The 27,277-nt window shown below is 47.7% G+C and overlaps 1 protein-coding gene and 1 long non-coding RNA gene across 2 annotated transcripts; one reads left to right on the forward strand and one right to left on the reverse strand.

Moving 5' to 3' along the window:
* The first annotated feature begins 1,771 nt into the window (after nt 1-1,771).
* On the forward strand, nt 1,772-26,912 carry SPINT2 (serine peptidase inhibitor, Kunitz type 2). Its single transcript, XM_079119973.1, has 7 exons — nt 1,772-2,267; nt 19,991-20,161; nt 22,455-22,514; nt 23,665-23,718; nt 24,423-24,584; nt 24,845-24,883; nt 26,137-26,912. The coding sequence occupies exons 1-7, from the start codon at nt 2,162-2,164 to the stop codon at nt 26,301-26,303; spliced, it is 759 nt and encodes a 252-aa protein (XP_078976099.1). The 5' UTR covers nt 1,772-2,161; the 3' UTR covers nt 26,304-26,912.
* LOC306649204 lies at nt 17,844-24,416 on the reverse strand. Its single transcript, XR_013760607.1, has 2 exons — nt 24,076-24,416; nt 17,844-19,645 (listed from the first exon to the last, which is right to left on the reverse strand). It is a non-coding gene; the product is annotated as an uncharacterized lncRNA (long non-coding RNA).
* Nucleotides 26,913-27,277: the final 365 nt, after the last annotated feature.

Genomic DNA, 27,277 nt, shown 5'->3' on the forward strand with positions numbered 1-27,277 from the left:
TGTGCCTGTAATCCCAGTGATTCAGGAGGCTGAGGCAAGTTTGAGGCCAACTTCTTCAGTTTAGTGAGGTCCTAAGTAATTCAGAGACACCCTGTCTCAAAGTAAAAAATAAAAAGGGTTGGGGATGTGGCTCAGTGGTAAAACACCCCTGGGTTCCATCCCAGAGACCAAAAATAGATGGCTGGCAAAAACCCTCAATTGCTCAAGGTAAACACCATACTGATAACTCAGTTAAGGTTCTTCATATATTGTGCCAGAAGGGAGGCTGCATATGGGTAGGGTCTGACTCCTAGAACACTCTGACGACTTTCTTGCCTTAAGACTTTAGCATCTGCTGTTCCTGATGCTCGAATATTTGTCCTTCTCCCTTCTTATCCATCAGAGTTCATTATCAAAGTCACTTTCAGCAAGGTCTTTCACAGCCCAACTCAAAAGTTCTCTTACTAGTTTCCATCCTAGCTGTCAAATTCATGCCCCACTGTTTTTAAAAAAAAAACTAATTTGTTCTAATTGGTCATACGTGACAGAATGCATTTTCACATGTATGCCCCACTGTTTTTAATGTTTTCTGTGTGTGTGTCTCACTGGGGTCTGAACCCAGGAGTGCTCTCCAACTGAGCTACATCCCCAATGCTTTTATTTTTTATTACTATTTTATATTTTATTACTATTTCCAATACTGTATTTAAATATATTTTTAGATGTCGATAGGCCTTTATTTATTTATTTATATGTGGTGCTGAGACTTGAACCCAGTGCCTCACACATGCTAGGCAAGCGCTCTACCACTGAGCCACAACCCCAACCCCTGTACTTATGTTAATTATGCTGTTGACTTTCCTTGTCCTCTACTTCTGTGCCTGCCCTTCCAAAGCGCCCCCTCCCCCAGCATTTTTTTTTTTTTTTTGGTACAGGGGATTGAACCCAGGGATGCTTAACCATGGAGTCACAATCTCGGCCCTATATTTTATTTAGAGACAGGATCTCGCTTAGTTGCTTAGACTGGCTTCTAATTCACGATCCTCCTGGTCAGCCTCCGGAGCCGCTGGGATTCCAGGCTTGCGCCCCGCTCCTCCATCCCCCTTTTAACAGTCAACTCATGCCGCCCTGCCTCCAGAAAGTCCTCCTTGACCCCCAATCTGGGTTGGGTATCTTCTTTGGCTCTCCCCTTTTCAGGTGGGATCACTCTACCAGAGCTTCCCCAGCACAGCCCTGGCGTGGGTCTGTGGCTGGCGGGTGGAGAATTTCTCCCTATCTGTACCGGGAATCCTGGAAATGGGGTCATCACCTGCCCGGGTATTCTACCATCCCAGCCCCTGTTCACTAAACCCTAGACTTTCTGCAGCACAGCCCTAATCACTCTTGTCATCACTACTCGGGAATGGTCCTGTCCATTAACTAGGACCACAGCGGGGTCCTCAGTGCACGAAGTAGGCGCTCAGTGAACGCTGAATTTAGGAATAAATCCCTGACCTACAAAGGAAAGCTAAAGCAAGAAGGGCAGAAAGCCACAGGTTTCCAAGACACGTGTGCCGCCCACTCAGAGGCCTGGCCTGAAGAGAAGGAAGGCACTCGGAGGTCCTCACCAAGACCCAACAGCAAGCGTGCCAGAAGTCTCAGCCTTCAGCGGCTCGATCCCCAACTGGACAGCGACCCATTGGGGCGGAGCCAATCGAAGCCCCGCCTCTTTCCCTGCGCCAGGGGCGGGCCCAGGTGCGCCAAGGGCGGGGGAGCATCCTCTCAGGTGCCGGCTCTCTGCGCCTGCGCTTTGCACGCCCCGCCTCGCCAGGTGCTCCCCGCCCCCCTGCCCGGCTGCCTCCTTCTAGCCGCTTCCAGGCGTCCGCCATTGGCTCTAGCGCCCCCCTGGCAGTTTGGCGGTGCAGCGCGCTCCTGAGTTGGGAAGGGTCGCTGAGTGCCGCGAGGGGCAAAGGGACGCGTGGGGAGCGAACCGAAGCGGCGAGCACGAAGACAGTGTCCGCCCACCGAAGGTCCGAGAAAAAGCTTTCGGAGCCTCGGGCACCTCACAGATCCCGTGGGGGCAACCACACCTGAGCCGGTGGGCCTCCAGCGCGCGTGCGCGGCCAGGGTCTTCTCGCACCTGATCGCGAGACCCCAACGGCCTGCGGCTCGAGGCCTCGGCGGCGCATCCCGGGCACCCGTCATGGCGCAGCTGTGTGGGCCGCGGCGCTGCCGGGCGCTCCTCGCCCTGCTGGCATCGCTGCTCCTCTCCAGGGCCGAGGTGGCCCACGGAGACCGAAGCATCCACGGTGAGGGCCCGATGGGTGTCCAGGGAGGAATGGAGGCCGGAGGCGGGGCTCGAGGGGCAGGGTCTGGGGGTAAAGTGGGTTCGGGGCCCGGGAATTGCGGGGGAGGAAGTTGGGGGCGCTTGGGGGTGGTCAGGGCGCCTTGCGATTGAGCCCTGAGGAGGTCTGGGGGCTCTTGGGAGTGCACGCGGGCGGAGGAGAAAGGTTGGGAAAGTTTCCTTAGGAGGAAGGAGGGGACGAGGGTATTGACCAAGAAGGAAGTGGCCTTGGCCCTCCCTGGGGCAGGAAGGGGGTGAGGAGCCGCACCGAGTACGCCTCCTGGCAGCGGAAAGTCCCACGGCCAAAGAAAGCCAAGCAGGCCACGCCTCTGAGGGTTGTGGGTTGGATTTGGTGACCTGGTGGCAATTTTGGCTTCAAGGAAGAAACCCCCATCCCCATCTCTTTGGATATTGAGCCACAGTCTCCAGAAAGTTTTCTAAATCAGTCGCAGTAGGGTTGATGCCCAAGATGAAGGGGTTTCTTGGTGTGGTGATGGTCGAAAAAAGGAAGAAAAGAGGAGCAACTGGTGGCCGGGAGAAACCTTTCCAAGGTGCAGAGATGAAGCTCCTTCCTGCCAGAGAGTATTGGCAACCAGCAACTGGGGTTGGCTTCTTCAAGTGTTGTTATAACCTTAACCGCTTCAGACAGGTACTAGAGGGTTTTGAAAAGAACTCTTCTGGAAAGAAGAATCCATTGATTCAGCGAACTTAGCCCATGCCATGTGTCAGAGACTGTGCTGGCAGTGGTGACAACAGTTGATTCCACAGGCCTGGTTCTTGGCATTCACAGAGCTTGTAGTCCAGCGGGAGAGATGGTGTACATCTAAATAAAGAGCCCTGACCAAAGATTAAATGACTAAGAGGTAAATGAACAGGGTGAAGTACAGAAACAGTGACAAGATGATGGGGGCTCCTTCAGCTCCAGTGGTCAGGGGAGGTCTCTCCCAGGAGGTTGGCATCTGAGCTCTGACATGAAGAATGAGGAAGTGGCAGCCACACAAAGACCTTGGGAACCAGCGTTCAGTTGTCTGGAGATGATTGAGTGCAAAGGTCTTGAGTGTGGAACAAGCTCATTGTATTCAAGGAAAAGAGGGAGTCGTAGCAGAAGTGAGAGACGGGGACTGGGAGGAGGGAGAAGTGGGCAGGAACTAGGCGGCCCAGGGCTTTATTGGCCTGCACATTGGGTGAAAAAAGAGAGGAGCAGGATGTGTGCCTGCCAGGTCATCATCCCCTGTGGTAACTTCTGGAGAATGGTCAGCTGCCCTATTGTTGAGGCAGGGGGAAAATGAAAAAGTTGTCCAAGTTGTCAGGAGCTAGTGGAGAGAGGTACAGTCCTAGAGGGCCTGGAATGAGGAATGCACATGTTGACTGTTGCAGTACGAACCAGAATTTGTCAGCCCTTCTGGGCTTTTTTCAGATGAAGAAATGAAGTTAGGATGTGTCTCCAGTTACCTGGCTGGGACTGCATGTGGTTACTGCTTCCTCTGAGCGCGTATGTGTTGTTTAATCCTGGAAATAACCTGGCGTGGTGGTGACATGACAGGCCTGCTCATACAATGGTCATTGACAAAGCCAGGTCTGACTGCAGAGGCCTTCTCTGTTCTTTGTGTCTCCCCCACCCGACCCCACTTTTCCCCTGATTCTGCTGGAGCTGGCTGGACCTACTGACCTTTCAGAAGTTCTAGTGTCTGACGGGGTGAACTATTGCCCTCGCTTATCTGGAGTGTTGTTTTTGTTTGAAAGCTCAAACAACTTGATCTGAGGCAGGAGGCAGTTTTGATCCTGCCCCCCTTCTCCAGTTGCTTTGGTTTTCTCACAAAGAAAGAATATCTGCTGAGCGAGCTGTTTGTCCTGGCACATGTGCTGCCAGATGAGTGTGTGGAGAGACATGAATGGGGGGTGAGTCTAAGGGAGTGATTTTTCTCTGCAAAGACATGAGGAGGCTGAGGAACATGAAGATGGTAGGGCTGACAGCTTGTTGCAGTTGAGGTTCTAGAGAGAATGATCTAGAGAACAGGATACATGAGCAGTGATTGTAGGTGATGAGAGTGTGGTTCCAGAGAGCCTGCTGTTATTGAGACAAGGTCTACCATGTGACTGTATGAGTGAGGAGTTGGGAGGACAAGTTCACTGGAGGAGGGAAGGTCAAAGAACTGAGGCCAGAGGATCATCTTTCTGGATATGGAAACGAGAGTGCTGAAAGCAGCCTGAGAGGCAGTGAGTCCAGATAAAGATGGTGGAGAAGTGAGGAGTAGGGACATGGGTCAGATGAAGCACATGGGCAGTGAGCAGTCTGCTCTGATAATGTGGCTTGGGAGGCTAGGGGAAATGGTCTGGAAGCAGGAAGTCAGGTTCTGACTAGAGTAAGGTGACAAGAATGTTCAGAGAATTGAAGAAATGAGCTTTTGCTGAAGGGTCCAGGAATTGGGGGATGGAGATAGGACAAAACAGGCTGTGTGGGGATGAGGATTAACTCTGGGGAGGTGTTGTTTTTTTTGTTTTTTTTTTTGGGGGGGGGGGCGGGGTTTGGTACTAGAGATTGAAGCTACATCCCAACCTTTTTGATTTTTTTAAATTTTGAGAGAGGATCTCAGTTGCCAAGGGTCTCTCATTTAGTTGCTGAGGGTGGCTGGCCTCAACTTGTAACCCTTCTGCTTCAGCCTCCGGAATTGCACTCTGGGGCTTCTTGTCTATGATCAGTGTCTCCTGGTCTGAGATTGATCATGTCCGTGAGGCTCTTGAGTGATGGAGGGCAGTGGGAAGGGCATGGCAAGTTCACGGGGCTTTCGAAGGCCTGGAGGAAGAGTCCTGACTCCAAACCTGCAGATAGGTAGGGAAAACTTACCTTGTGCTAGGTTTTCCAGAATCGGGGATAAATCTGTCTTCCATAGAAAATGGCCCCTCCTGGGAAGCTTCACGAAATCTTTTGGTGACTTGGGTGATTTCTAGAGTCAGGAATTTCTTCTTTAAGACGTTTGGCGACTGGGGTTGTGGCGCAATGGTAGAGTGCTTGCCTAGCATGTGGAAACACTGGGTTCGATTCTCAGCACCACATAAAAATAAAGGTTCATCCACGACTTAAAAAAAAAAAAAAAAAAAAAAAAGACATTTGGCTCTTGGCTTTGCTTGAAAAATAAGACCTGGTGGAACCTGCCCAGAACACAGGCCTATGTTCCCACATAGCACTCATGGACTAGAGCCTGGAGCCTTGGGGGAGGGACATGTACTCCTCTACCAGTCTATAATTATTTACATTTCAGTACTGGGGATTGGACCCATGGGTGCTCTACTGCTGAGCTACATCCTCAGCCATTTTTAATTTTTTTTATCTCTCTCAGCCTCCGGAGTAGCTGGTGTTACAGGTATGCACCACGGTGCCTAGTTTATTTGTCCACCTTTTATATCTGTGGGCCTTTGGGTTGTGGCCTGCACCTTGAGAATATGCTTCATTTTAAAAAAGGAGATAGATGACATCTAACACTTTTAGAAGTCGTACAGTACTAGTGCTGTAAGGGAGGTGAAAAAAAAACACTTTATCATGCAAATAGGCATGATTTTTTTTTCCTCTTCTCTCCATGTGATATTTGGGATTTTTTGTTTTGCTTTGTTTTAAAATATATGTTGTTTTTTATTTGCAGATGAACACAATACCCTCATTTTATTTACATGTTGCTGAGGATCATACCCAGAGCCCCACACATGCTAGGCAAGCGCTCTACCACTTAGCCCCAGCCCTATTTATTCTTTATTTTGAGACAGGGTCTTGCTAAGTTGCTTAGGGGCCTCTCTTCAGTTGCTGAGGCTGGCTTTGAACTTGTGATTCTCCTGCCTCAGCCTTCCAAGCTGCTGGGATTACAGGCATGTGCCACTGTGCCCTACATTTGTTTTGTTTTTGTGGTACTGGGAAGTGAACCAGGGGCTCATTTATGCTCGCAAGCAGTCTACCCCTGAGCTATATCCCCAGCCCTTTTTTCAGTTTTTGTATTTTGAGTTGGTCTCACTAAATTGCCCAGGTGACTTTGTACTTGTGATCCTCCTGCCTCAGCCTCTTGTACTGGAATCATAAGTGTGTGCCACCACCACACTCAGCTTAAATTCTGATATTTAAGGGCCCTGAAGTACATACTTTTGACCGGTACAGTATTTCAGAGATTAACCTTGGAAATTCCTTTAGGAGCTGTCATTGAAGTGTAGTTCATGCTGCCTGTAACTTTTTGCCTGGCCTTGGGCGTCAGCTCGTGTTAATGGTTACTTGACTTAGGGTTCTTTGTGGGCTGCTCTTGGGAATTTCCACTGGAGCCTGGCAAGGCAACATTCATTCCACAGCCTCCACTGGCTTCCAAGCGATCTGCAGTTTCCATTAACCCCTTAAGTTAATTACAGCTTCCCCAGACTTCAACACAAGGTGGACTTTCCAGAAAATCTCCAGTGAGTATGTCAGTCACCATTCCTTTCCCTTCCTCCTTATTCCCACAGATAGTTGTGACAGATGGTCAAACTTAAGATGACACGTAAGAGCTAAAATGTACCTAGAGTTAGTAGCTGATCAACATCTTCTGTAATTTTTATCGTTTATAGAAGAGGTGCTTGATCTGCTTGCAGGCAAGCCACATTCAAGTGCTTGTTCACTGATATAAGCAACAATTTTTTCCCCCAGTACTGGAAATTGAACCCAGGAATGTTTTACTTTTGAGCTACATCCCGTTCCCTGCCTCTCTTTTTAACTCAGTTTTGAAACAGGGTCTCACTAGGTTGCCCAGGTGGGCCTTAAACTTTCTGCTTCAGCCTTCCCCCCCCCCAGCTGGGATTATAGGTGTGTGCCACAGTGCCAGGCTAGTTAGCAAATATTTATCAAGCACCCATCAAGTGCCAAGGCACTGTTTTAGGGTCTTAAAATAGAGCACTGAACAAAACATACACACCTGGCTGTTTTTTTTGTGACGAGAGGAAGATGGTGCTGTAAACAAAGAAATAGGTCAATATCTGTGCTTTTAACATGAGTATTGTGGGATTTCTGTGCTTAGTGATGATGACATGGGCTTTGGGGGCTCACGGGTTACAGTCCCTACAGGATGATGAGGACCTTGACTTTAGGTCCACCGAGGGAGAGTGTTCTCTTTACAACAGAAACATTCCTTTGCTCAGCCTGGGATGGAGAAAGGAAACTTCTCTTCCACTCTCCTTCATTATACCTGTGGTCAAAGTCATTTGCACATTCAGGCTTGTCCTTGGGTAGCTGGCCAGGCAGCTAGGTCTCTTATTTGTTCTGAAGCCAATGGGGAGGCCAGATAAGGGATGAGTTGCCTGTGATTCATGCAAGAGAGGAGAGAGCTCTGCAGGGGTCACACTGAAATGACATCATCCATCTGGAGGCCTTAACCCAGTGGGCACAGGACAAATGAAAAATTCACAGATGACTCCAGAAGCATCAGAGTATGGATTATGGGTTTGTTGTATGATCCTGGTCACAATATCATTTCACAAGTTGTTTCTGAGAAAATTTTTTTGAAAACTTCTTGTGAAAGAATGAAATGTGAGCCGGGCATGGTGGCACATGCCTGTAATCCCAGTGACTCTGGAGTCTGAGGCAGGAGGGTCAAGAGTTCAAAGCCAGCCTCAGCAATTTAACGGGGTGCTAAGTAACTCAGTGAGACCCTGTCTCTGAATAAAATTTAAAAAAGGCTGGGGATGTGGCTCAGTGTTTAAGTACCCCTGAGTTCAATCCCTGCTACCAAAAAAAAAAAAAAAAAAAAAAAAAAAAAGAATGAAGTGCCAGAACGTTGGATGCTGAGGCCCAGGAACTTTGAAGTTTAATTACCTTGAAGTTTATTTGAAATGCATTTCTCATTGGAAATCATTTTACCTTTTTTTCTTTTTTTATGGCACTGGGCATTGAACCTAGTGGTGCCTACCACTGAGCTCCATCCCCAGTCCTTTTTATTTTAAGATAGAGTCTCTCCAAATTACTGAGGCTGGCCTCGGAGTTGTGATCCTTTGGCCTCAGACACCTAGGTCACTGGAATTTCAGATGTGTGCCACTGTGCCTGGTTCACAATGATTCTGAACTGGGTTCTGGGTGCATGACTTCAGAAAAGTAAATACATAAATTAAAATCAAATTTCATGGGTTGATTAGAAAAAATGTGTCTAAAGGGACTCCTTAGAAGAATGATGATGAAAAAAAGGTTAAATCATTGTTCAAGTGTTCACTAGTCTTTGCTAATTTCTCAAAGCTGGTCCTTGCTTCACAAAAGGACTCCGGAATGAATTCACAGCACTGGTTCTGTGAAGGACTTGGAAATGGCTCATTTCCTTCCAAGTGCTCTAATGCGCCACTCAGTTCTTGCTGTGGACTTAGGTGAGGGTAGAATTTATCAGTCCTGTTTTAGTGATGAACATGAAGTGATGGTAGGAGTGGTGGTTTACCTTGTGCTGATGGTTTATGAAATATAAGCTTTCATACCTAAATATGTCAAAACTTTATATCTAAAACACCAGGATTTTATGACCCTTATAATTTAAATTGGATTTGTCATTGTAAATGTTCTTACCTCATAAATAGAGATTATTTTAAAGTTTCTGAATGACTTGTCCTAATAATGGCAATTTGCAGACGCCCAAGCCTAGAGGAGAAAGATGGGTAATTGCTTTCTGTACTGGAAACTGAAGCACTCAAATACGTGCAATCTGTTCACCTAACCAAAATAGGTGGCTTCATAGAGCACCATAAACTAAGGCTGATTATAAAAATACCTTTGGAATTTTGCCTGGTAGAATTAAAACTTCTTTTTGGGAGACTGAGGTAGGAGAATCTCTTGAGCCCAGGAGTTTGGGACCACCTTGGCCACACAGCAAAACCCCCATCTCAAAAGTAAAAGCCAAGCAAACAGCCTCGTGTTCCTCTTTGGTATTCTGTACCTCTTCAGTCACACAAACCTTGTGAGCTTTCCTCGTTCCTTAGGAAGAATGCACTCAAAGTCCAGATGGGTAAGCAGAGCATAATGATTTTTGTTGTTGTTTTTGTGGTTTTTGCTCCCACTCTGCCACTGGGCTGCATCCCCAGCCCTCCCACCACCGTGGGTTGGTGGTGGTGTTTTGGTTCAGGGATTGAACCCAGAGGTGCTTTACCACTGAGCTGCATCCCCAGGCCTTCTTGTTATTTTGAGACACAGTCTAAGTTGCTGAAACTGTCCTGGAACTTTCAATTCTCATGCCTCAATCTTTTGAATCACTGGGATTGCATGCGTGTGACACCACTCTGGGCTGTTGTCCCTGTCTTATTCTGGTCCCTGGAGGCTCTGCAAATGGTTGTGCAGCAAGAAAATCAAGGGGACGGTTGATGCCTGGGTTGATGTCCTCAGCTATTTGGCTCCAGGTTGTGCTTTGGTTTTCTGTATCCCATGCATCCTATCAGTCACCACGTTTGGTTGGACTTCTAGTTAAATGTTTTGTCCTTCATCTTCATTCTCTCTGTTCTATATTATTCTATATTATTAGTCCAATGTTCATAAAAACACAGTATCTACTATTTATTAAAAGCTGTTGCCACTGGGAATGTAGCTCAGTGGTAGAGCATTTGCCTAGCATGTGTGAGGAGACCCTCGGTTCATTCCCTAGGACTGCAAAAAAAAAAAAAATCTTTTGCCAAATATTATTTTAAGCACTTCTAATGGATTAAAAGCTCCTTAATCTTCACAACACTTGGATATTGGTACTGTGTGTCAGAGAAAAACTTCCCATTTGCATAGTTTTTTAAAAAATGAATCTGCAAGCTTGTAGAATATATCTTTATGGGGCTCATGGAGAAAAGCCAGCTGTCTCCTCACTTCCTTGTTTACAAGTGAATTCAGGTTACAGGTGGTATGTGCTACTTCTCCAAACAGCCAGAGATTGGGCTAGGGAGGCAGCCCAGTTGTAAAGCCCTTATCTGGTATAAATGAGACCCTGGGTTCAATCCCCTGCACTGCAAAAAAAAGGGGGGGGGCACAAGATTAATGGGGCAATTTTTTTTGTTTCTGTTCTTTTGCATTAGTGGGGATTGAGCCCAGGGGTATCCACCACTGAGCTACTCTCCAGCCCTTTTTTTTTTTTTTTAATTTCAAAACAGGATCCCACAACTCAAACAACTTGTTTATTTATTTTTTGTGCCAGGGAATAAACCCAGGGACACTTCACCCCCACTGAGTCAGATCCCTAGATCTTTTTATGTTTTATCTTGAGACAGGGTCTTGCTAAGTTGCTGAGGGACTCACCACGTTGTTGAGGTTGGTTTTGAACTTTTAATCCCCCTGCCTCAGCTTCCCAAGTTGCTGGGGTTACAGGCATGCGCCACTGCACCCAACCCTAGCCTCAAAATTCTGATCCTCCTGTCTCAGCCTTCTGAGTAGCTGGGATCACAGATGTGCACCACTGGGTCCAATCAAAGGGTAGTATTTGCTAACAGACTTGTCAAGAAATACTTTGGTGTCTACTAGGTTCAAACATGTATGAATCACATAAGGAAGGTCTTCACTTCAACTTAGGCCCAGTTATACTGTCTTATTGTCCAACATTCCCAGCCTTCGCCCTAACCCAGAGAGACATGGTGGTGCCATAATCAGAGCTTTGCTTTATCGTCAAAGCCTCTAAAGTCTGTTTGCCTGCTTGCTTTGTATTTTGAGGTGGATCTTCCTATGTTGCCCAGGCTGGCCTTGAACTTTCAGTTCTGCTTAGCCTCCTGAGTAGCTGGGATTACAGGTTTGCATCATCATATCTGGCATATTTTCCTATTTTTTAACAGCTCAAATTATTTCCTTCTGTGGTTATCTTAAGTTATTTACCCAGACAAACAAGATGTCATGGTAGTGAATTTGCAGCTGTTTTAAGTCTGTGAACACCCAAGCCCTTTGTAGATGTGGTAATACTTGCCCTAGTTTTTTGTAATTCTTGAATTAAATGACTTTTTTTTTCTTTTTTTTTTTTTTGCATTTTGATACTAAGCAGGCCTATTTATCTGTTCTTTTCTGTATAATATATGGTTTTCAAATATGTGAGGATTATTGTTGCAAATAACCTCCTTTTGGTCCTTGGAATTTGAAGTGGCTGTTTTGAAGAGTAGAGCTGTTTAGCAGTGAGTAGGGGGCTATGGCGTTTTTGGCAAAGGACTAACCTGAGGAATGTGGTCTGTTATAAGGAATGTGAACCCCAGGAATCTGGGCTGTCGGTTTGGCCCCCACAGGAGAGACTTGGGGAGTTCCATCTGAGCAGTGTTCTTCTCTCAAGAAGGCCTTGTCTGGGCTGGAGTGGGGCTTGGGTTGTGGCTCAGCGGTAGAGCACTTGCCTAGCACACATGAGGCACTGGGTTCCATCCTCAGCACCACATAAAATTAAATAAGTAAAATAGAGGTATTGTGTTCATCTGCAACTAAGAATTAAAAAAGAAAAAAAAGAAGGGTGTGGCAGACTGCGGCTTGTGATACCACCTGCCTGGGGCCTGTGAGCTGAGTGGTCTAGTTATTAACTTATTTTTAATGGTTGAGAAAAACCCAAAGAAGAACGTTTTGTGTCATATGATAATTATATAAAATTGGATTTCAGTGTCCATAAATAAGTTTTATTGGAACACAGCCATGGTCGTTTATTTCCATATTGTTTATGGTGCTTTTTATGCTGCAGTGAGAGTAGCTGCAGCTGAGACCATGTGACCCACAGAGCTATAAAGGCAGGGTTTTCAGCATAGGAACTTCATTTCCCGACTCCATTAAATTACCTCTGACCCCCAACAACAGGGTTTAAGTTTCAGTCATCGCGGTTTGTTAACTGTGACTTTGGGTGAAGTAGAAGTGCCAGCTGCTAGCCGATCAGACCGCAGATCCCTGTAAGTTACATCCAGTCTAGAGCCTGGCCGCTGCGTGTCGTCCCTTGGTTCATATGTCCACAGCACAGCATGTAGTTGCGTGTCTGCTTGTCCCTATGATAAAACCCCAGAGTACAGCAAAGACAAAACAGGGTAACTTCTGAAGGTGAAATTCCAGCCAAGCATAAACGAAGCGGCAGAAAAGCCAGCTGTGGGAATGTTGACACTGCCGCCATTTCAGAGGCTGTGGCTATGTGACCAGAAGAGTTTCGTGACTGCTTTACAGAAACCAGAAAGGTAACTTGTGGGTGATGTCCCAAAGCAAGTCATGGCAGCAGAAACCTACAGGGAAGCAATTCTCAGGAACACTGTAAGAGCAGAGGATAAGATGCTGGAAGCCAGTTCAGATCTAGAAAAGCTGCACAGTATTGCTGGCTCCATGTCATATGAGAATCATTCTATAAACATTGTTCATTTGGGGGAAGAAATTAACACTTTAATTTTCATATTTGAGCTTACTGTGTACTAAATACTCATTTCACACTTGTAATTGACAACGTTTTACAATGTTTTGACATCCCCCACCCACCTTTTTCAGTTTTTTTTTTCTGAGACACTGGTTAAATTAAGCAGGCTGGCCTTGAACTTTGTGATCCACCTGTGTAGTTAGGATTATAGACATGTTCCACCACACCCAGTTTTGAAGGCCATGGAACAGTCTCCATTGATTGAAAGATTGCTTTGCTTGACCCCCAACACCACAGGTTACTGCCTGTATTTACTATTTTGGCCCTGACCCATGCTTTGGAGGAAATAGATATTGCTGGGTGTGGTGGTGCACACCTGTAATCCCAGCTATTTAGGAGGTTGAGGCAGGAGGATCCAAAGTTCAAAACCAGCCTGGGTTTGTTTGTTTGTTTGTTTGTTTGTTTTTGATGCTGGGGATTGAATTTAGGGGTGCTTTACCACTGAGCCACAACCCCAGCCCTTTTTATTTTTTATTTTGAGATAGGGTCTCCCTAAATTGCTGAGGTTGGCTTTGTACTTGGATTCTCCTGCCTCAACCTCCAGAGTCACTGGGGTTACAGGTATTTTGCCACCACACCCAGTCATCCTGGGCAATTTAGTGAGACCCTGTCTTAAAATAAGAAAAAAATAAAACAGGTTGGGAATGCACCTCAATGATAGAGTGACCCTTGTTTCAATCCCTGGTACCTCACAAAATAACCATGAAAACAAAACAGCCAGTTATGGTGACACACATTTGTAATTCCAACAGTGTGGGAGCCTGAGGCCATCCTGGGTAAGTTCGTGAGACTCTGTCTATAAATAAATAAATAGGGCTGGGATGTAGTTTAGCAGTAGCACCCTGGGTTCATCCCCAGTACTGCGGACAGAAAAACAGATGGGCCGAGGGGGAGGAGCAGAAGGACCTCTTCCTGATGGACTTCAGTCTGGTAGGTGACCCAGAACTCTCCTGACATGTCTGTCAGACAAGAACACCATGTGCTTCAGTTTATAGCACCGATGGTAGTCTAGTGTATCAAGGGCTAGAACTCTAAGAGTTATCTTTGCTTGCTTAAAAAGTAAGCTTCAGGGCGGGGTAGCTCAGCGATGGAGTGCTTGCCTCGCATGCCTGAGTTGCTGGTTCAGTCAGTTCCTTCACTACACATCAAAAGTAAGGTAGTAGGTTCTGGGCTGTGGCTCCCGGCAGAGCGCTTGCTTAGTATGTGTGAGGTACTGGGTTCGAGCCTCAGCACCACATATAAATAGATGAATAAATAAAGGTCTATCAACATTCAAAATATTTTAAGAAACAAAATAATATACTCTGAATGGATATAAAAAACATGAATAAAAGATAACATCAAGTTCAAGTTGATCATGAATTTGGGAGGGAGGGAGAACAGGCAAGTTTGAAGTGAGAACTCTATGGAGGGTTTCATCTATTCATGTTTTAATGCTTTAAAAATGTTAGATTTTGATAAAACAGGAGTGAAGTGACTATACCAGTGTTAGGGTATTTTCTGTAGTTTTCAGTATACTTGTAAAGTCAACATACTTTGTAACAAAGTAGGCACAACTCCAACTGCAGGGTTTTTTCCCTTCTTTTTTGGAGACAGGGTTTCCGTAAGTTTTGGAGGCTGGCCTTGAATTTGTGACCTTCCTGAGTAGCTGGGATAACAGGTTCCAACTGTGCTTTTTTGAAGAATGATTAGGGACTATCTTCTCAAGCTTGTAAAATTAAATTGACTTGGTAGTGCCCCAAGCCTGAAATTTCAGTAATATCCTTGTTAGAAGGTGACAGCAGATCATTCCAAGTGGCTCTGACAGGTGAAGTTATCTGAGCTCTTGACTGGTTGTCTTGTTAAAGCTCTAGTGACCGCAGAACCAGAGAAACTTGTTTTCCGTGATACCATTCACCAGTTTGTTTCTCAATTTGACAGCAGCCAGTGTTCAAAATGCCTGCCAGGATTTTAAATTAGGGTCATATTTCAGAAAATATGTGATTTTAACCTCTTGGTTTTTTTTTTTTTTTTGCTTCTGCAAAAGAATGCTACTGTTTTCTAAAGATGAGTTCCATTTTTTTATTTCACATATTATGAAGTGAGTGCTTCCAAATTTGGTTCCCATCAACTTTTTCTCGTTCTTCCTGTTTATTTTTTATTTGCAGTACTGGGAACTGAACCGAGGGGTGCTCTACCACTGAGCTACATCCCCAGTACTTTTTAAATTTTATTTTAAGATGGGGTCTGGCTAAGTTACCCAGGCTTGCCTTGAACTTGCCCCTCCTGCTTCAGTCTCCTGAGTTGCTGGAATTACAGGCATGTGTCATGCCGGGCCCTTAACCTGTGTTTTGAAAACATGTTGAATGTAGTTAATTTTGCATTTTAGCATTTGTGAGCATACAAATAGGACTTGAGATACCTTCTGTGATTGCTTCTCAATAGTAGTCTAAGGCCAATCATTTTATTTATTTTTTATTTTTAAATTTTTTTGGTAGCAGAGATCAAACCCAGGGGCACTTTACCACTAAGCCACATCCCCAGCCCTTTTTATTATTATTATTATTATTTTTTATTTTGAGACAGGGTCTCACTAAGTTACTGAGGGCCTTGCTAAGATGCTGAGGCTAGCTTTGAACTTGTGATTCTCCTGCCTCGCCTCCCAAGGTGCTGGGATTATAGGTGTGTGCCACTGCCCTCAGCTGTTGTTATTTCTTAGTAATAATAAAAGAACTCATTAAGGAATAACTTCCTGAAATTATGTCCAACCACATCCCCTGAGCCTTGGCCAGTGCTTTCAGTATGTTTCTCTCCATGACCTGTCATTTAAGTGTGACTGGAAACAGGCCCCAATGAGGCCTCTGGAGAAGGGAAATGACCTTGTTGAGCTCTCAAACTGGGATAACATCCCTGAGGAATCTTTGGCTTTTAGGCAGCTCAGTTCTGTTTCTGCTGCCTGTGGAAGGCTCCCTACCCGAGTGCTCCAAGCGATGAGCGGGAATTCAGAACCCAGCTCTGTTTATTGCTTGCCTTTATCCACCCCAAGGCTCAGAGTCCTCATTTGAAAAGTAGGGGTGTTACTTCATGGTTCACTTTTTTTTTTTTTTTTTTTTTTGTACCAGGGATTGAACCCTGGGGCACTTAACCACTGAACCACATCTCCAGCCCCTTTTTAAAAATATTTTATTGAGAGACAGGGTCTCGCTGAGCTGCTTAGGACCTCCCTAAGTTGCTGAGGCTGGCTTTGAACTTGAAATCCTCCTGCCTCAGCCTCTTGAGCCACTGGGATTACAAGAGTGTGCCACGACACCTGGCCATATTTCACTTTTATTGTGACCATTAGAAATAGGCACATGAGGGCTGGGGAGATAGCTCAGTTGGTAGAGTGCTTGTCTTGCAAGCACAAGGCCCTGGGTTTGATCCTCAGTACCACAAAAAAAAAAAAAAAAAATAGGCACATGATATGCCTGGCATAATGTTAGGTGGAGGCAAGAAGTGGGGTGTCAAAAAGTAGGTAATGCTCTGCATGTCTGTTCTTTTTTCCTTCCCCCCCAGTACTGAGATTGAGCCCAGGGGCGCCCTATCACTGACCTACATCCTTAACCCTCTTTGCATTTTATTTTGAAGACGACCTCACTAAGTTGCTGAGGCACACTTTGAGCTTGTGATCCTTCTGCCTCAGCCTCCTGAGTTGCTGGGATTACAGGGCTGCATCTGTATGCGTGTTCATTTTTTAAATCTGAATCTGCCGTGGTACTTTAATTTAAAAAAATTTTTTTAAGGAAGATGACAAATCATGGAAGTCATCATAAATACCAAAATATTTCTGGCTTTTATAAAAGTTTTTTGGAGAGCAATGAAAGAAAAAGTTCATTGGTGTTATTTGTGGTAAAGTGAAGACTGTATGTGTTTTATGAAGGAACACTGCCTCCTTTAAAGCAAACACACAGACTAAAACAAAATCGCTTTCCATGACCTCAGTTCTCTCAAGCCTGCAGAATAAAGGTTCATGCCGTACAAGTTTAAATGCAGTTTAGCCAGGCATGGTGGTGCTCTCGGTGGTCCTAGCTGCTTGGGAGGCTGAGGTGGGAGGATCAAAAGTTTGATGCCAGCATGGGCAACTTTGAGAGAACCTGTCTCAGAATAAAAAGAACTAAGGATGTGACTCACTGATAGAATGCCCCTGGGTTCAGTCCCCCAGTGTGGGGTGAGGGCATTTAGTTAGTATGTTGACAGAAAGAGACTCCTGGGGGCTGGGGTTTCTGGCTCACTGGTGGAGCGCTTGCCTGGCATGTGTGAGGCACTGGGTTCGATCCTCAGCACCACATCAAATAAATAAATAAACAAAGGTATTATGTCCATCTACAACCAAAAAAATATATATTAAGAAAGAAAAAAGAGAGATTCCTCCATTCTGAGACACTTCCTTTCATACGCACAGAAAGGCGTCTCCCTCCTATACTGGAGCTTGAACCCAGTGCTCACGCATACTAGGCAAGCACTCTATCACTGAGCTACAGCCCCAACCCCTCAAGTTTTCTTTTAATACAGATGTTTTGACTTCCTCTGGGCCATCAGGGAAGTCCTTTTGTCCTTCTCATGCAAGCAAACCTGAAAACAAGGCTGCTTTTTTTTGTGAAGTTAGTGTGCGGTAATTTAGAACTGTCCAGACAAAATAGCCTTCCAGTCCCCCAGAACTTGTGACAAGGGTGCTCGCACATCCGAAGAAAGAGCTTTGCACTCCCTCAGGGTGCCAGGCCGCAGTGTACCAAGAGGTGTCTCTGAGGCAGGCCCTGGCGGTGGGTTCAGATGCTGCCAGGAGTCTTTGCTCTGCTTCTGGGTTCCGTTGGCGAGAAGAGCCCTAGAATCATTCAGTGAACGTCACTGTTCTGACTGCAGGTGACTCCCAGTGACCTGCTGCATGTCAGCTTGCTTTCCCAGGTGGTGTGCTGGCAAACACAAACCTCTGGCATGCGTGACAATTGATTTCTTCTTGGATGCTGGTTATTTAGCATTTAGGTTTCCTGTATTGTCCTGTGGGCCTTGTTAGCGCTGTCAGCATGCCCATGTCTCCTCAGGGACCCTGGTACACCTGCAGATCTGAACCTATAAGATGAGGGCTACCTTTAGGCACTATGGAATTCACTCATCCTTAGGTAGATCTTTTTTTCTTTCTTATCTTTTTTAGTTGTTGAAGGACCTTTATTTACTTATATGTGGTGCTAAGGATGGAACCCAGTGCCTCAAGCACTCTACCACTGAGCCCCAGCTCTAGCCCCTTCTTTTTTTCCCTCTTTATATACCCTCAGGCTTTTGCTTCCCAGCATCTAGCATGTAGCTGTCACCCTTGCTTATGTAAAGCCACCAGTTGCTACAATGATGCCATGGTCTGTGGTGTCTGGTGGTTCCCTCCTGACTGCCTTGAGCTTTGTCCACCCTTCCCTCTGTTCTTTGGTTTTCGCTTTGAGATTTAATTCACATACTATGGACTTCATCCATTTAAGGCAAACAATTCTTCCCTAAAGTTTTTTTTTTTTATTACCAGAAACTGCTTAGGAAGTGTGACTGACATAAAGCAGAGTGATCACCAGGGCGCTCAGCATGCCTAGGCCTCCGGTGGGCTGTGGCTACTACTGGCTGCTCCCTGCATAGCTGATGCTTTCAATTTGGGATTGTAACTAGATCCTGTGGGTTCTTTTCATCTTGTCCTGTGGATCGCATGCTGCCTCTGGGTTTGACGCATGTGAGTTGGGCTGAATAATACGCTGGAGGACTCTGTTCTGCATGTTTTCCCTCAGCCTTGTTGATGCTGTGTTGTGTGACCTTTGGTGCATTGTCAAAAGTGCCTGCTGCAGGTGGATACCAGATGGTTCTGGTTCTGGTTGCCTGGGTCCTGTTGCGTTGCCTATGCTGACCTCAGAATTGTAGGCCTCTGCCTCAGCCTCCCAAGCAACTGAGGCTGTGGATGCACAGGGCACCCAGCCCCCCGTTGGCTGCTTTTAATTCACATGCCATAAAATCATTTAAGTATACATTCCAAGGATTTTTACATTTTACAAATTCATGCAGCTATCACCACAATCCAATTTTAGAACATTGCCATCCTCCCCCCAAAGATCCCCATGTCCATTCTCAGTCACTGCCCATCCCACCCCCAGCACTAGGGAATCACTGATCCACTTCCCCCTCAGTCAATTTGCCTTTTCTGGACATGCTGTGTGATTTCATTCACATGAAGCATCCAGATAAGGAGCTTTCTGGCTGATGGTTTAATGGATGGTTGCTTTCAGAGAATCACTTCCTGCTGCAGAACATGCTTTTTCTGCCTGCTAGTTACCTGGGACTTCCTGGCATGTGTGGGAGCTCCTGGGGGAGGGAGCGTGCCTTTTGCACAGTAGCAACCTTTTTCATGGAGAGATCAGTGTTTCCAGAAGCATCTGGTTTCATGCCTATCATGCAGTATTTTGGAGACACAGCAGTCCTGTATGCTTTCAAAGGTTGTTCCCAGTTGGTGAAATGCGCCAAGCAAACATGGAAACGACTAAAGAGGGGTGAACAACCACCCATGAGCAACTGTGCCACCTGGATGCTTGTATCCAGACCTGGTTATCAAGCACCCTTGTGCTGGTCCCCACGCAGATCAGGATTAGTGGGGGCTGGAGTGCCTGGGAGATGGGGAATTGCATGGTCGAGTTATTTTTGGTGGTTTCCTCTCCTGGGAGTCATCAGAAGAAAGGTGATTTCTCTAGGCTAGTTTTTTCGCTCTTTCTGAGAGGCCATTTAGCCTTTTATATGCTAATGATCTGGTTGGACTTTTATAACATTGTTTTTTATTTCTCCGACCAGAGCGGGACCAGATTTTAGGGACTCCTGGAAACCCAGCTCCATCTCCTTGTGCTCAGATGGGAACCACTGAAGTTCTGTGGCCTGCATTGCCTTTGAGGATGGGAGAACTAGAGTTGGAACGCTTGTTTCTAAGGCTCTTGTGACTTGAGTGGCCTGTCTGGTTGGAGAGAGGATAAAAAAAAGTTAGGAAAGTTGCACTTGGGGGTGCTTTACCCACCAACAGCGCATCAAAGACGAATGTCTTTGATAAGGGGAGCAAGGGCAGAATCAGCTCGCAACGTTGTGTGGGTGGGCCAGGCTCCTGCTGGATGACGTGGTTCTTCCCGCACAAGGAAGGACTCACCAAGCAGGCCTGAAGCAGCTCACAGAGGGACTGGCTGGACCTTAAGGCTCTGTCTCTTAGAGATCTGGAAGATCATGGGCTGCCTCCTATAGGAATGTGCATGTCCTTTGAAGCCAGGGTTGCCCTGTCATAGCAGCTGGGTTCTGTTTTGTGTTTCAGACTTTTGCCAAGTTTCGAAGGTGGTGGGACGATGCCGGGCCTCCATCCCCAGATGGTGGTACAATGTCACTGAAGGGTCTTGCCAGCCATTTGTGTATGGTGGCTGTGAAGGGAATGACAACAATTACCAGAGCAAGGAGGAGTGTCTTGAGAAATGTGCTGGCGTTACAGGTGAGACCTTGGTAGTGTGGGAGGTCTTCTTGTTTGTTTATTGGCTGTGGACACCTTCGGCTGTCGGAACCTGTCAAAGGTTTAAAAAGCAGAACAAACTAGCTCAGTGCGCAGGTCCCTGTGGCCTCACTGTGGTTCACAGGCCTCTCCTCTTCCCGAAGGGGAGAGCGGACCTTTTCTGGTGATTCTGAGTGAAGGTACCCCCCAGCATAGTCCTGGAGGATGGGACTTCAACCTGTTCTCAGGCTGCCCTTCTGTTCCCTGGGCCTTTGGGTTATTTTTACCTCTTGGACAAATGACACAAAAAGCTCATACAGCCAAGTTATGAGTTGACACTGGAATGTGGGTCATGGGATCAAGATAATGTTGATCCTGACAGCCTAACAGTTAAATAAAAACCCAACGCCCCCACCAGCAGGCCCTGGCTCATCCCCAGCCTGGGAGGACTCCTTGAGAGGTAGTGGTGGGGAGGTGTTGGCCTTTTGGGACCTGATCCTTCCCAGATGTTCCAGAGCCCACGGATGGGGCTGTCCAGACAGTCTTGTAAGATTTTCAGTGACACTTTTAAAATCAGTATGTGACTTCTTACAGTATTTTCGGGGCGGGGGATGGGTACAGGGATTGAACTCACGGGCACTGGACCACTGAGACACATGCCCAGTCCTATTTGAGAAACAGGGTCTTGCTAAGTTGCCGAGGCTGGCTTTGAACTCTCGATCCTCCTGCCTCAGCCTCCCCAGCCACTGGTATTACAGGCGTGAACCACCCCGCCCAGCTCACACAGCTTTTCTTGATGACTTGGCTTTAAGGCTGTGACTCTTCAGCGTGGACCCTGTGTGGGCCCCTCAGGACCTACGACAGCCCCCGAGCCTGCCCTGCATCCTTGTCTGGTGCTTACAGCTTTCTGTCTCTACCCACTGGCTCTAATCCTTCTTTGCTTTGCTGCGCGTTCAGAGATCAGATAAGCTTATTTAAGTTTGTAAAGAGGGGACAACAAAAGTGGCCTTGGCTATGACCTCAGGTCTAAAGCAGTGCAGGAACACATGAGCCCAGCAGTGCGCCCCATAAGGGGCAGTTTGCTTTTCTCTCAGCAAGTTTGGAGAGCTGAGGAGGCAGAATGTGATCTTAGATCAGACAGGTCAATCCCTCACCTCTCGGGGTAACTGGGAACTTTCCAAGATGGTAACTGAGGAAAAAATGGTTTATTTTTCCATCATCAGTGACGATGCCATGTGGGGCACTGTATTGTGCTCCCTCGCTGTGCTAGCCCCATCTTCTCAGGAGGAGGGTTGAGGTATTGGGGACACGCAGGGGATAGTGGATGTAAGCGGGAACATGGCTGCTGGGGGCAAGGGTTGTGTTTTGCTGGGAGAAGCAGGTTCGCTGATTTCTTGGAGGTGGTCCAGAGCCGGGCCCAGCTGCAAGGGCCCGAATGCTCAGGTGTGGCACCAACTGCGGCTCTTGAGGGTCTCACAGCGGCCTGTGAAGAGCTGAAAACTGCCAGAGCCACCAGTCCCCAGAGTTTTGCTATAGTGTCTCCCTCCTAGGCAGCCATGCTCTGGGGAAGCCAGACGAGAATGGAATGCCAGCTTATTAATTTACAGCGATAACTAGAACCGCCTAGGGGACAATGCTCCTCAGTCCTTTTCTTTATTTTCTTGAGACAGGGTCTTGTCAGGTTGCCTGAATTGGCCTTGAACTTGTGATCCTTCAGCCTTAGTCTTTTGAGTAGCTAGAATTACAGGAGTGTGCCACCACGCCTAGCACTATTTAAATTTACACTGTTGTGTGCCCCTTAACTTTATTTATTTTTTAAAATTTTGAAACAGGGTCTCTGAAAGTTGCCCACCCTGGTCTCCCTTCTTAAAAGTCACTCAGTGTGTCTTTGCTCTGATTTCCTTAGAGTTGAATCCTCAGAGCCAGCCTGGGTTCTTCATGACTGAGACATGGCATGCTTGTGGTCCAGCATGCGACTGAACGCACCTTGCAGAGAGGAAATGAGCCGGGTGCCATAGTGCACGCCTGGAATCCCAGCACCTCCAGAGGCTGAGGCAGGAGGATCTCGAGTTCAAAGCCAGCCTCAGCAACGCAACATGTCCCTGTCTCAGAATAAAAGATAAAAAGCTGGGGATGTGGCTTAGTGGTTAAATGCCCTCCATTAAGCCCCAGAACCAAAAAATAAAAAAAAGAAATGGGTTGCTAAGTGGTGTGCAGGACCCACTCACGCCTGCTGGCCCTTCTTCACCAGACAGCTGGGAGGTGCTTTCTCACTGCATTATTTGTTCCCTTGCAGAGAATTCCATTGATGGTCTGGACACCAGCAGGAGTGGAGCAGGTTCTTCTGTCCCCAGTGGTAAGTTTTTAAAAGGACCCCAAAGGAAATGAGAGCCTCCCAGATGGTCGAGAAAGGACACTGTAACTTGGGAGTCATAGAGGCTTCCACCTCCTGGTTCTGTTGGCTCAGAATCGGTAAACATGGCTCTGCCTGGGTAGCTGGCTTTGGGCTGCAACATTCTGCCACTGAGAAGCTGTCCTTGTCCTGCCCACAGGAGGGTCAAGGGTTTCACGGTGCTTCCTGGCTGCCCAGTGGAGGCTCAGGCCCCTGCCTTGGCCCGCAGGCCTCACCTGCTGTGCTATCTCACTTCCCACCCCAGCTGTCTCCTGTTCTCCCTCCTTTGCTCCCTGTTGTCTTGCTGTCTCCGTGCTCCGTCCTTTGCTGCCCGCCCGCCTCTCCGCCTGCTGCAGTCCTGATCTCGAGCTTGGCGTTAGCTTGCTTTGTAGTGCTGACAGTAGCCGCCCCACCCTCCTTTATGCTTAAGGACTCTGCAGCCGGAGCCTGGGTGAGTGGCACATGCACTAGCAAAGGCACCTCAGGGGCCAGTCACCAGGCAGTGGGCTCGGGGGGCCTGAGAGACCTGCCCTGCAGGAGGGAGGAACTCTGCCCCACTCTGTTCAAGGAAGAGAACCCCAGGTGGCTCGTGCCCGTGCACTAGTTGTGACCTGGGCTTTGGCCTCTGACTCACACTAATGCCTGTGAGAGCGTTTTGGTGAGGTAGCTGTGAGGGTCGGCTGACTTGTAGCTTGCCCGTTGTGCTAGGCCAGGAAACCGTGCCTGTCCTGGCCTTTCTCTGCCTGGGTGCACTGTTCACTCCCTTGCTGGCCTCTCAAGTTCATCCAGAACCCTGGCCCCGCCATGGTAACTCAGGTGTCCAGCCTGTATCAGAAAAATTTCCTCAGGAGAGTGAAATTTCTAGTTGTATCAGGAAGTGTCTAATCAGAACAGAAATGGCATCTGGGTCAGTTTCCGTAGTGGTCTCTAGGTGGTGGGACTGTTCTTTCACTGTGTTACGTGCACTGACTGGCAGGTGCTGTGGTCCACACCCTTCCTTAAAGGTGACACTTATGTCTATGCTCCCATAGTGGGCCCTTTTAGACCCGCTCCCCATTTGGCCATGTGTCCTGTATCTGTCCCAGCTTCCCTGACAAAGATGTTTGTGTTTCAGTTCCCAGAAGGCAGGATTCGGATGACCTCTCTGATGGTGTTTTCAACTATGAAGGTATGACTTTTTAAAGAGAAATTATGCATGGGCAAAACATGGTTTCTTACCTAGCGGGCAGTCACACTTGGAAGTTTCTACTGAGGGAGGAGGGCCGGGGATGTGGCCCAGTGGTAGAGCACTCGCCTAACATGTGTGAGGCCCTGGGTTCCAGTCCCAGCACCGCAAACAAAACAAAAAAAAGAGAAGAAAAAGAATTGTAGAATAGGGCATTTTGGCCTTTCTAAGGTGACAGCATTCTAGGCTAGGATGGGGGGTGACAGTCCTTAGTAGGTGCTCCAGGCTAGCAGAAAACAGGATGTGCCAGGGGAGAAGATTTACTGGAAAGGGAATGGAGTGTGTGGATCTAGAATTTACCTTCTGCTCGTCTCTCACCAGCTGTGTGACTGTGGGCAAGTTGCTGTCGCTCCACCTTACAGTTCCCGGGTGTGAAATTAGGGTCCCAGGACAGATCTTGTAGAGTCTGAGTCAGAACACCAAAGTTGCCAGGAATAGTCTCTGGCGTCGCGTCATCAGTATGTGAGCACAGTCCTGGCTGTAAAGAAGCCATCTGAGGATGTAGGGCAGAGTGGGCTGTCCATAACTCAGCAGGTCCTGTACCCAGAGAGCTCTCTCCATGGAGATTTCTCTGCTGTGTCTGCTGAGGCACGTTGTAGCTCTTCCCTCCTCCTGGGCCCCGCTGATTCGTGCCACCTTGCCCACAGAGTACTGTGCTGCCAAGGCCGTCACTGGGCCCTGCCGGGCAGCCTTCCTGCGCTGGTACTTTGATGCTGAGAAGAACTCCTGTGACAACTTCATCTACGGAGGGTGCCGGGGCAATAAGAACAGCTATCTCTCCAAGGAGGCCTGCATGCAGCGCTGCTTCGGTGAGGCTGAGTCTGTGGCCCTCCCGAGGACTCGAGTCCCTCTCTCCATCCCTGAGATGAGGGCCTTGGGAATGCTGTTCTTTGGACCCCACCAGAGCGGCAAGGCCTCAGCCCCTGACAGCTAGCAGTCCCTCAGAAAAAGTTCCCTGCGAGGACCCCAAGGCTGAGGCGAGCCTGAGGGGCAGCCTGGGTTGGTGGCCACTCTGTGAGCTGGGCAGGGCCATGAGCTGACCTCTCAAGAATTGTGCGCTCTCTTCCAGGAAAGGAGCCGTATCCTGTCCTCCCCCCTGGCACCAAAGGTTAGTGACCTCTTGCCTGTCACTTCCTTCTTCCACGGAGCTCAGTCTGCTCAGCTGCGTTTTCTTTAGGCTCATGTTATCTTGGCCACATTGTCTTTTCACTCTAAATATCTTTTTGGTAGAAAGCTCTGTCTTTACATGAGATGGTGAGGCAGCTTGGAACTTGTGGTGGCCGTTTGTCCCAGCATACTTTGTACACAAATAGGCTGGTGTGAGTCAGTAATTCCACAGGCCATCCCTGCCACCAGGCTGACCTGAGGGTTGAAGGGAACTTGGCTGTTGTAGGGTATAAACAGTTGGTCATGGGTTTCAGAGAGGAGAGCCACATGAGCCCCAGGCCAGTGCCATTGTCCCCAAGCAGTCTGGCCTGACACAGAGGCTCAAGCATGCTCTCACTTTTGTTTCTGAACCTGAGTTGTAAATGGTGATCTTGGACAAATAACTTGCCACACTGGTTTGGCCCCTTTCTTGACCTGTTTACCTGCTAGGAGCCAAGACCTGACCTGCAAGTCTGCCTTGTTCTAGAAGCTGGAACCTGGTTTCCCAGGTGTGGGTTTGGAAAGCTGCCCAGGTCTTAAGAGTTGGTTGGGGGGCTGCGGTGGACAAGGGAATCCCCAGAAGCCTGGGTCTGAAGTTCTTGAGCCAGCGGAGGAGGGAGAGTCAAGTGGCCGCCCAGGAAGCCATGCACCTTAGGCAGAACCCTGCCTGGAGAAAGGGCATCTTCACTGAGCAGTGGGCAGCCACAGGCAGCCACTGTTATATCTACCCAGCAGGTAGGAGCGCGGCCCCTCCCTCCCAGCGCAGCTCCACCTGGTGTCATCCAGCAGCAGTCCTCTTAGCTACCTGCAGGGTCACATGTTTTTCTCTACTGATCAGGAGTGTGTGTGGACACACAACCTTTGGGATTTGATGTTACTCACCACAGGGAAGCTTTGCTCCCTGGTATACATCTATTGCACTCCCATGTGGTTCGGCCCAGCTCATGGCAGGGATCTGAGTAGAAGTGGCGTGTTTCAGAAAGGAGGAACACAGAGCCACCTTGTGCATGTGGCACGGCACCTCCTTTTTCAGAGGCTCTCCTTGGTGACTTCCCTGGAAGGCTGTCTCCCCAGTTCCAGTTCTCCAAGCCCTACTGGGTTGTTGGAGGTGTCTGTTCCTTGTCCAGCTCATGTGGGCTGTCGTGTCGTGTGTCCTTAGGGCGCCGTCTCTGGCTGCTTGCCTCCTTACTCACTGATCTCCTGTCTTGTCCTCAGCGGTGGTCCTGGCAGGTCTCTTTGTGATGGTCCTGATCCTCCTCCTGGGAGCCTCTGTGGTCTGCCTGATCCGGATAGCGCGGAAGAAGCAGGAGCGTGCTCTCCGCACTGTCTGGAGCTCTGGAGATGACAAGGAGCAGCTGGTGAAGAACACATATGTCCTGTGAAGGGCCCTGTCGCCAGAACGGGGAAGGGAGGGGAGAACGTGTGCTTTTTAAAAACTAGAGTGATTGATTGAATCTGTGAGATCATTAGGGCTTTGGTCTGTTTGTTGCTCTGGACGGTGAGGAGGTGCTTCCTGAGCCAGGCGGACTTGCTTGGGAAACCCTCAGGGCAGGCGCTGCTTCTCAACCCCACCGCTGGCAGCACCCACAGTGGGGTCCCCTTTCTGTGCCCAGGTGTCGTTTTCTGTGCTCATGTCGAACCCCATTGCCTCCTTTCCCACCACGAAAGCAATGTTTAAAAGTTTCCTTGGTTTGTTTGATTCATGGTTGTTGTTGTTTTTAAGTAGAAACAAAAGGTTTTTTGTTTTTTTTTTTTAAATTAGGGTTCTGAAAGGAAGAAAATAAAACATGTAAGTTTAATAAAAAAGGGTCTTTCCTTTTAAAAGAAATTTCAGCATGTTCTTTATGTCTTCATTGATCTACAAATTTATACTCAAATTATCTCAAGACTGGACGTGGTATGTTCCATTCCAGAAACTGACCCTTTAAGTATCATCTTTCAGATCTTTTTGAATATAACCCACAGTGTGAAATAAATTTTACATTATTGTGTGCCTGTGAAGTTTCATCAGACAGCATTCAGCTTGACCATCTGTGGACAATTCTGGTACTGACACCAGGCAGAGCAGTGCACTCCTATGATCCCAGAGACTTGGGAGGCTGAGGCAGGAGAATCACATTTGAGGCCAGCCTCAGCAATTTAGTGAGGCCTTAGAAACTTAGTGAGACCCTGACTCAAAAAATAAAAGGGGGCTAGGTGTAGTGGTCCACACTTGTAATTTCAGCGACTTGGGAGCCTGAGGCAGGAGGATTCTGAGTTCAAAGCCAGCCTCAGCAACTTAGGCTCTAAGCAACTCAGAGAGACGCTGTCTCTAAATAAAATATATAAAAGGGCTGGGGGCGCTGGGGCTATAGCT

This window comes from Sciurus vulgaris (assembly GCF_902686455.1).
Source record: "Sciurus vulgaris genome assembly, chromosome: 17".
NCBI lineage: Eukaryota > Metazoa > Chordata > Mammalia > Rodentia > Sciuridae > Sciurus > Sciurus vulgaris.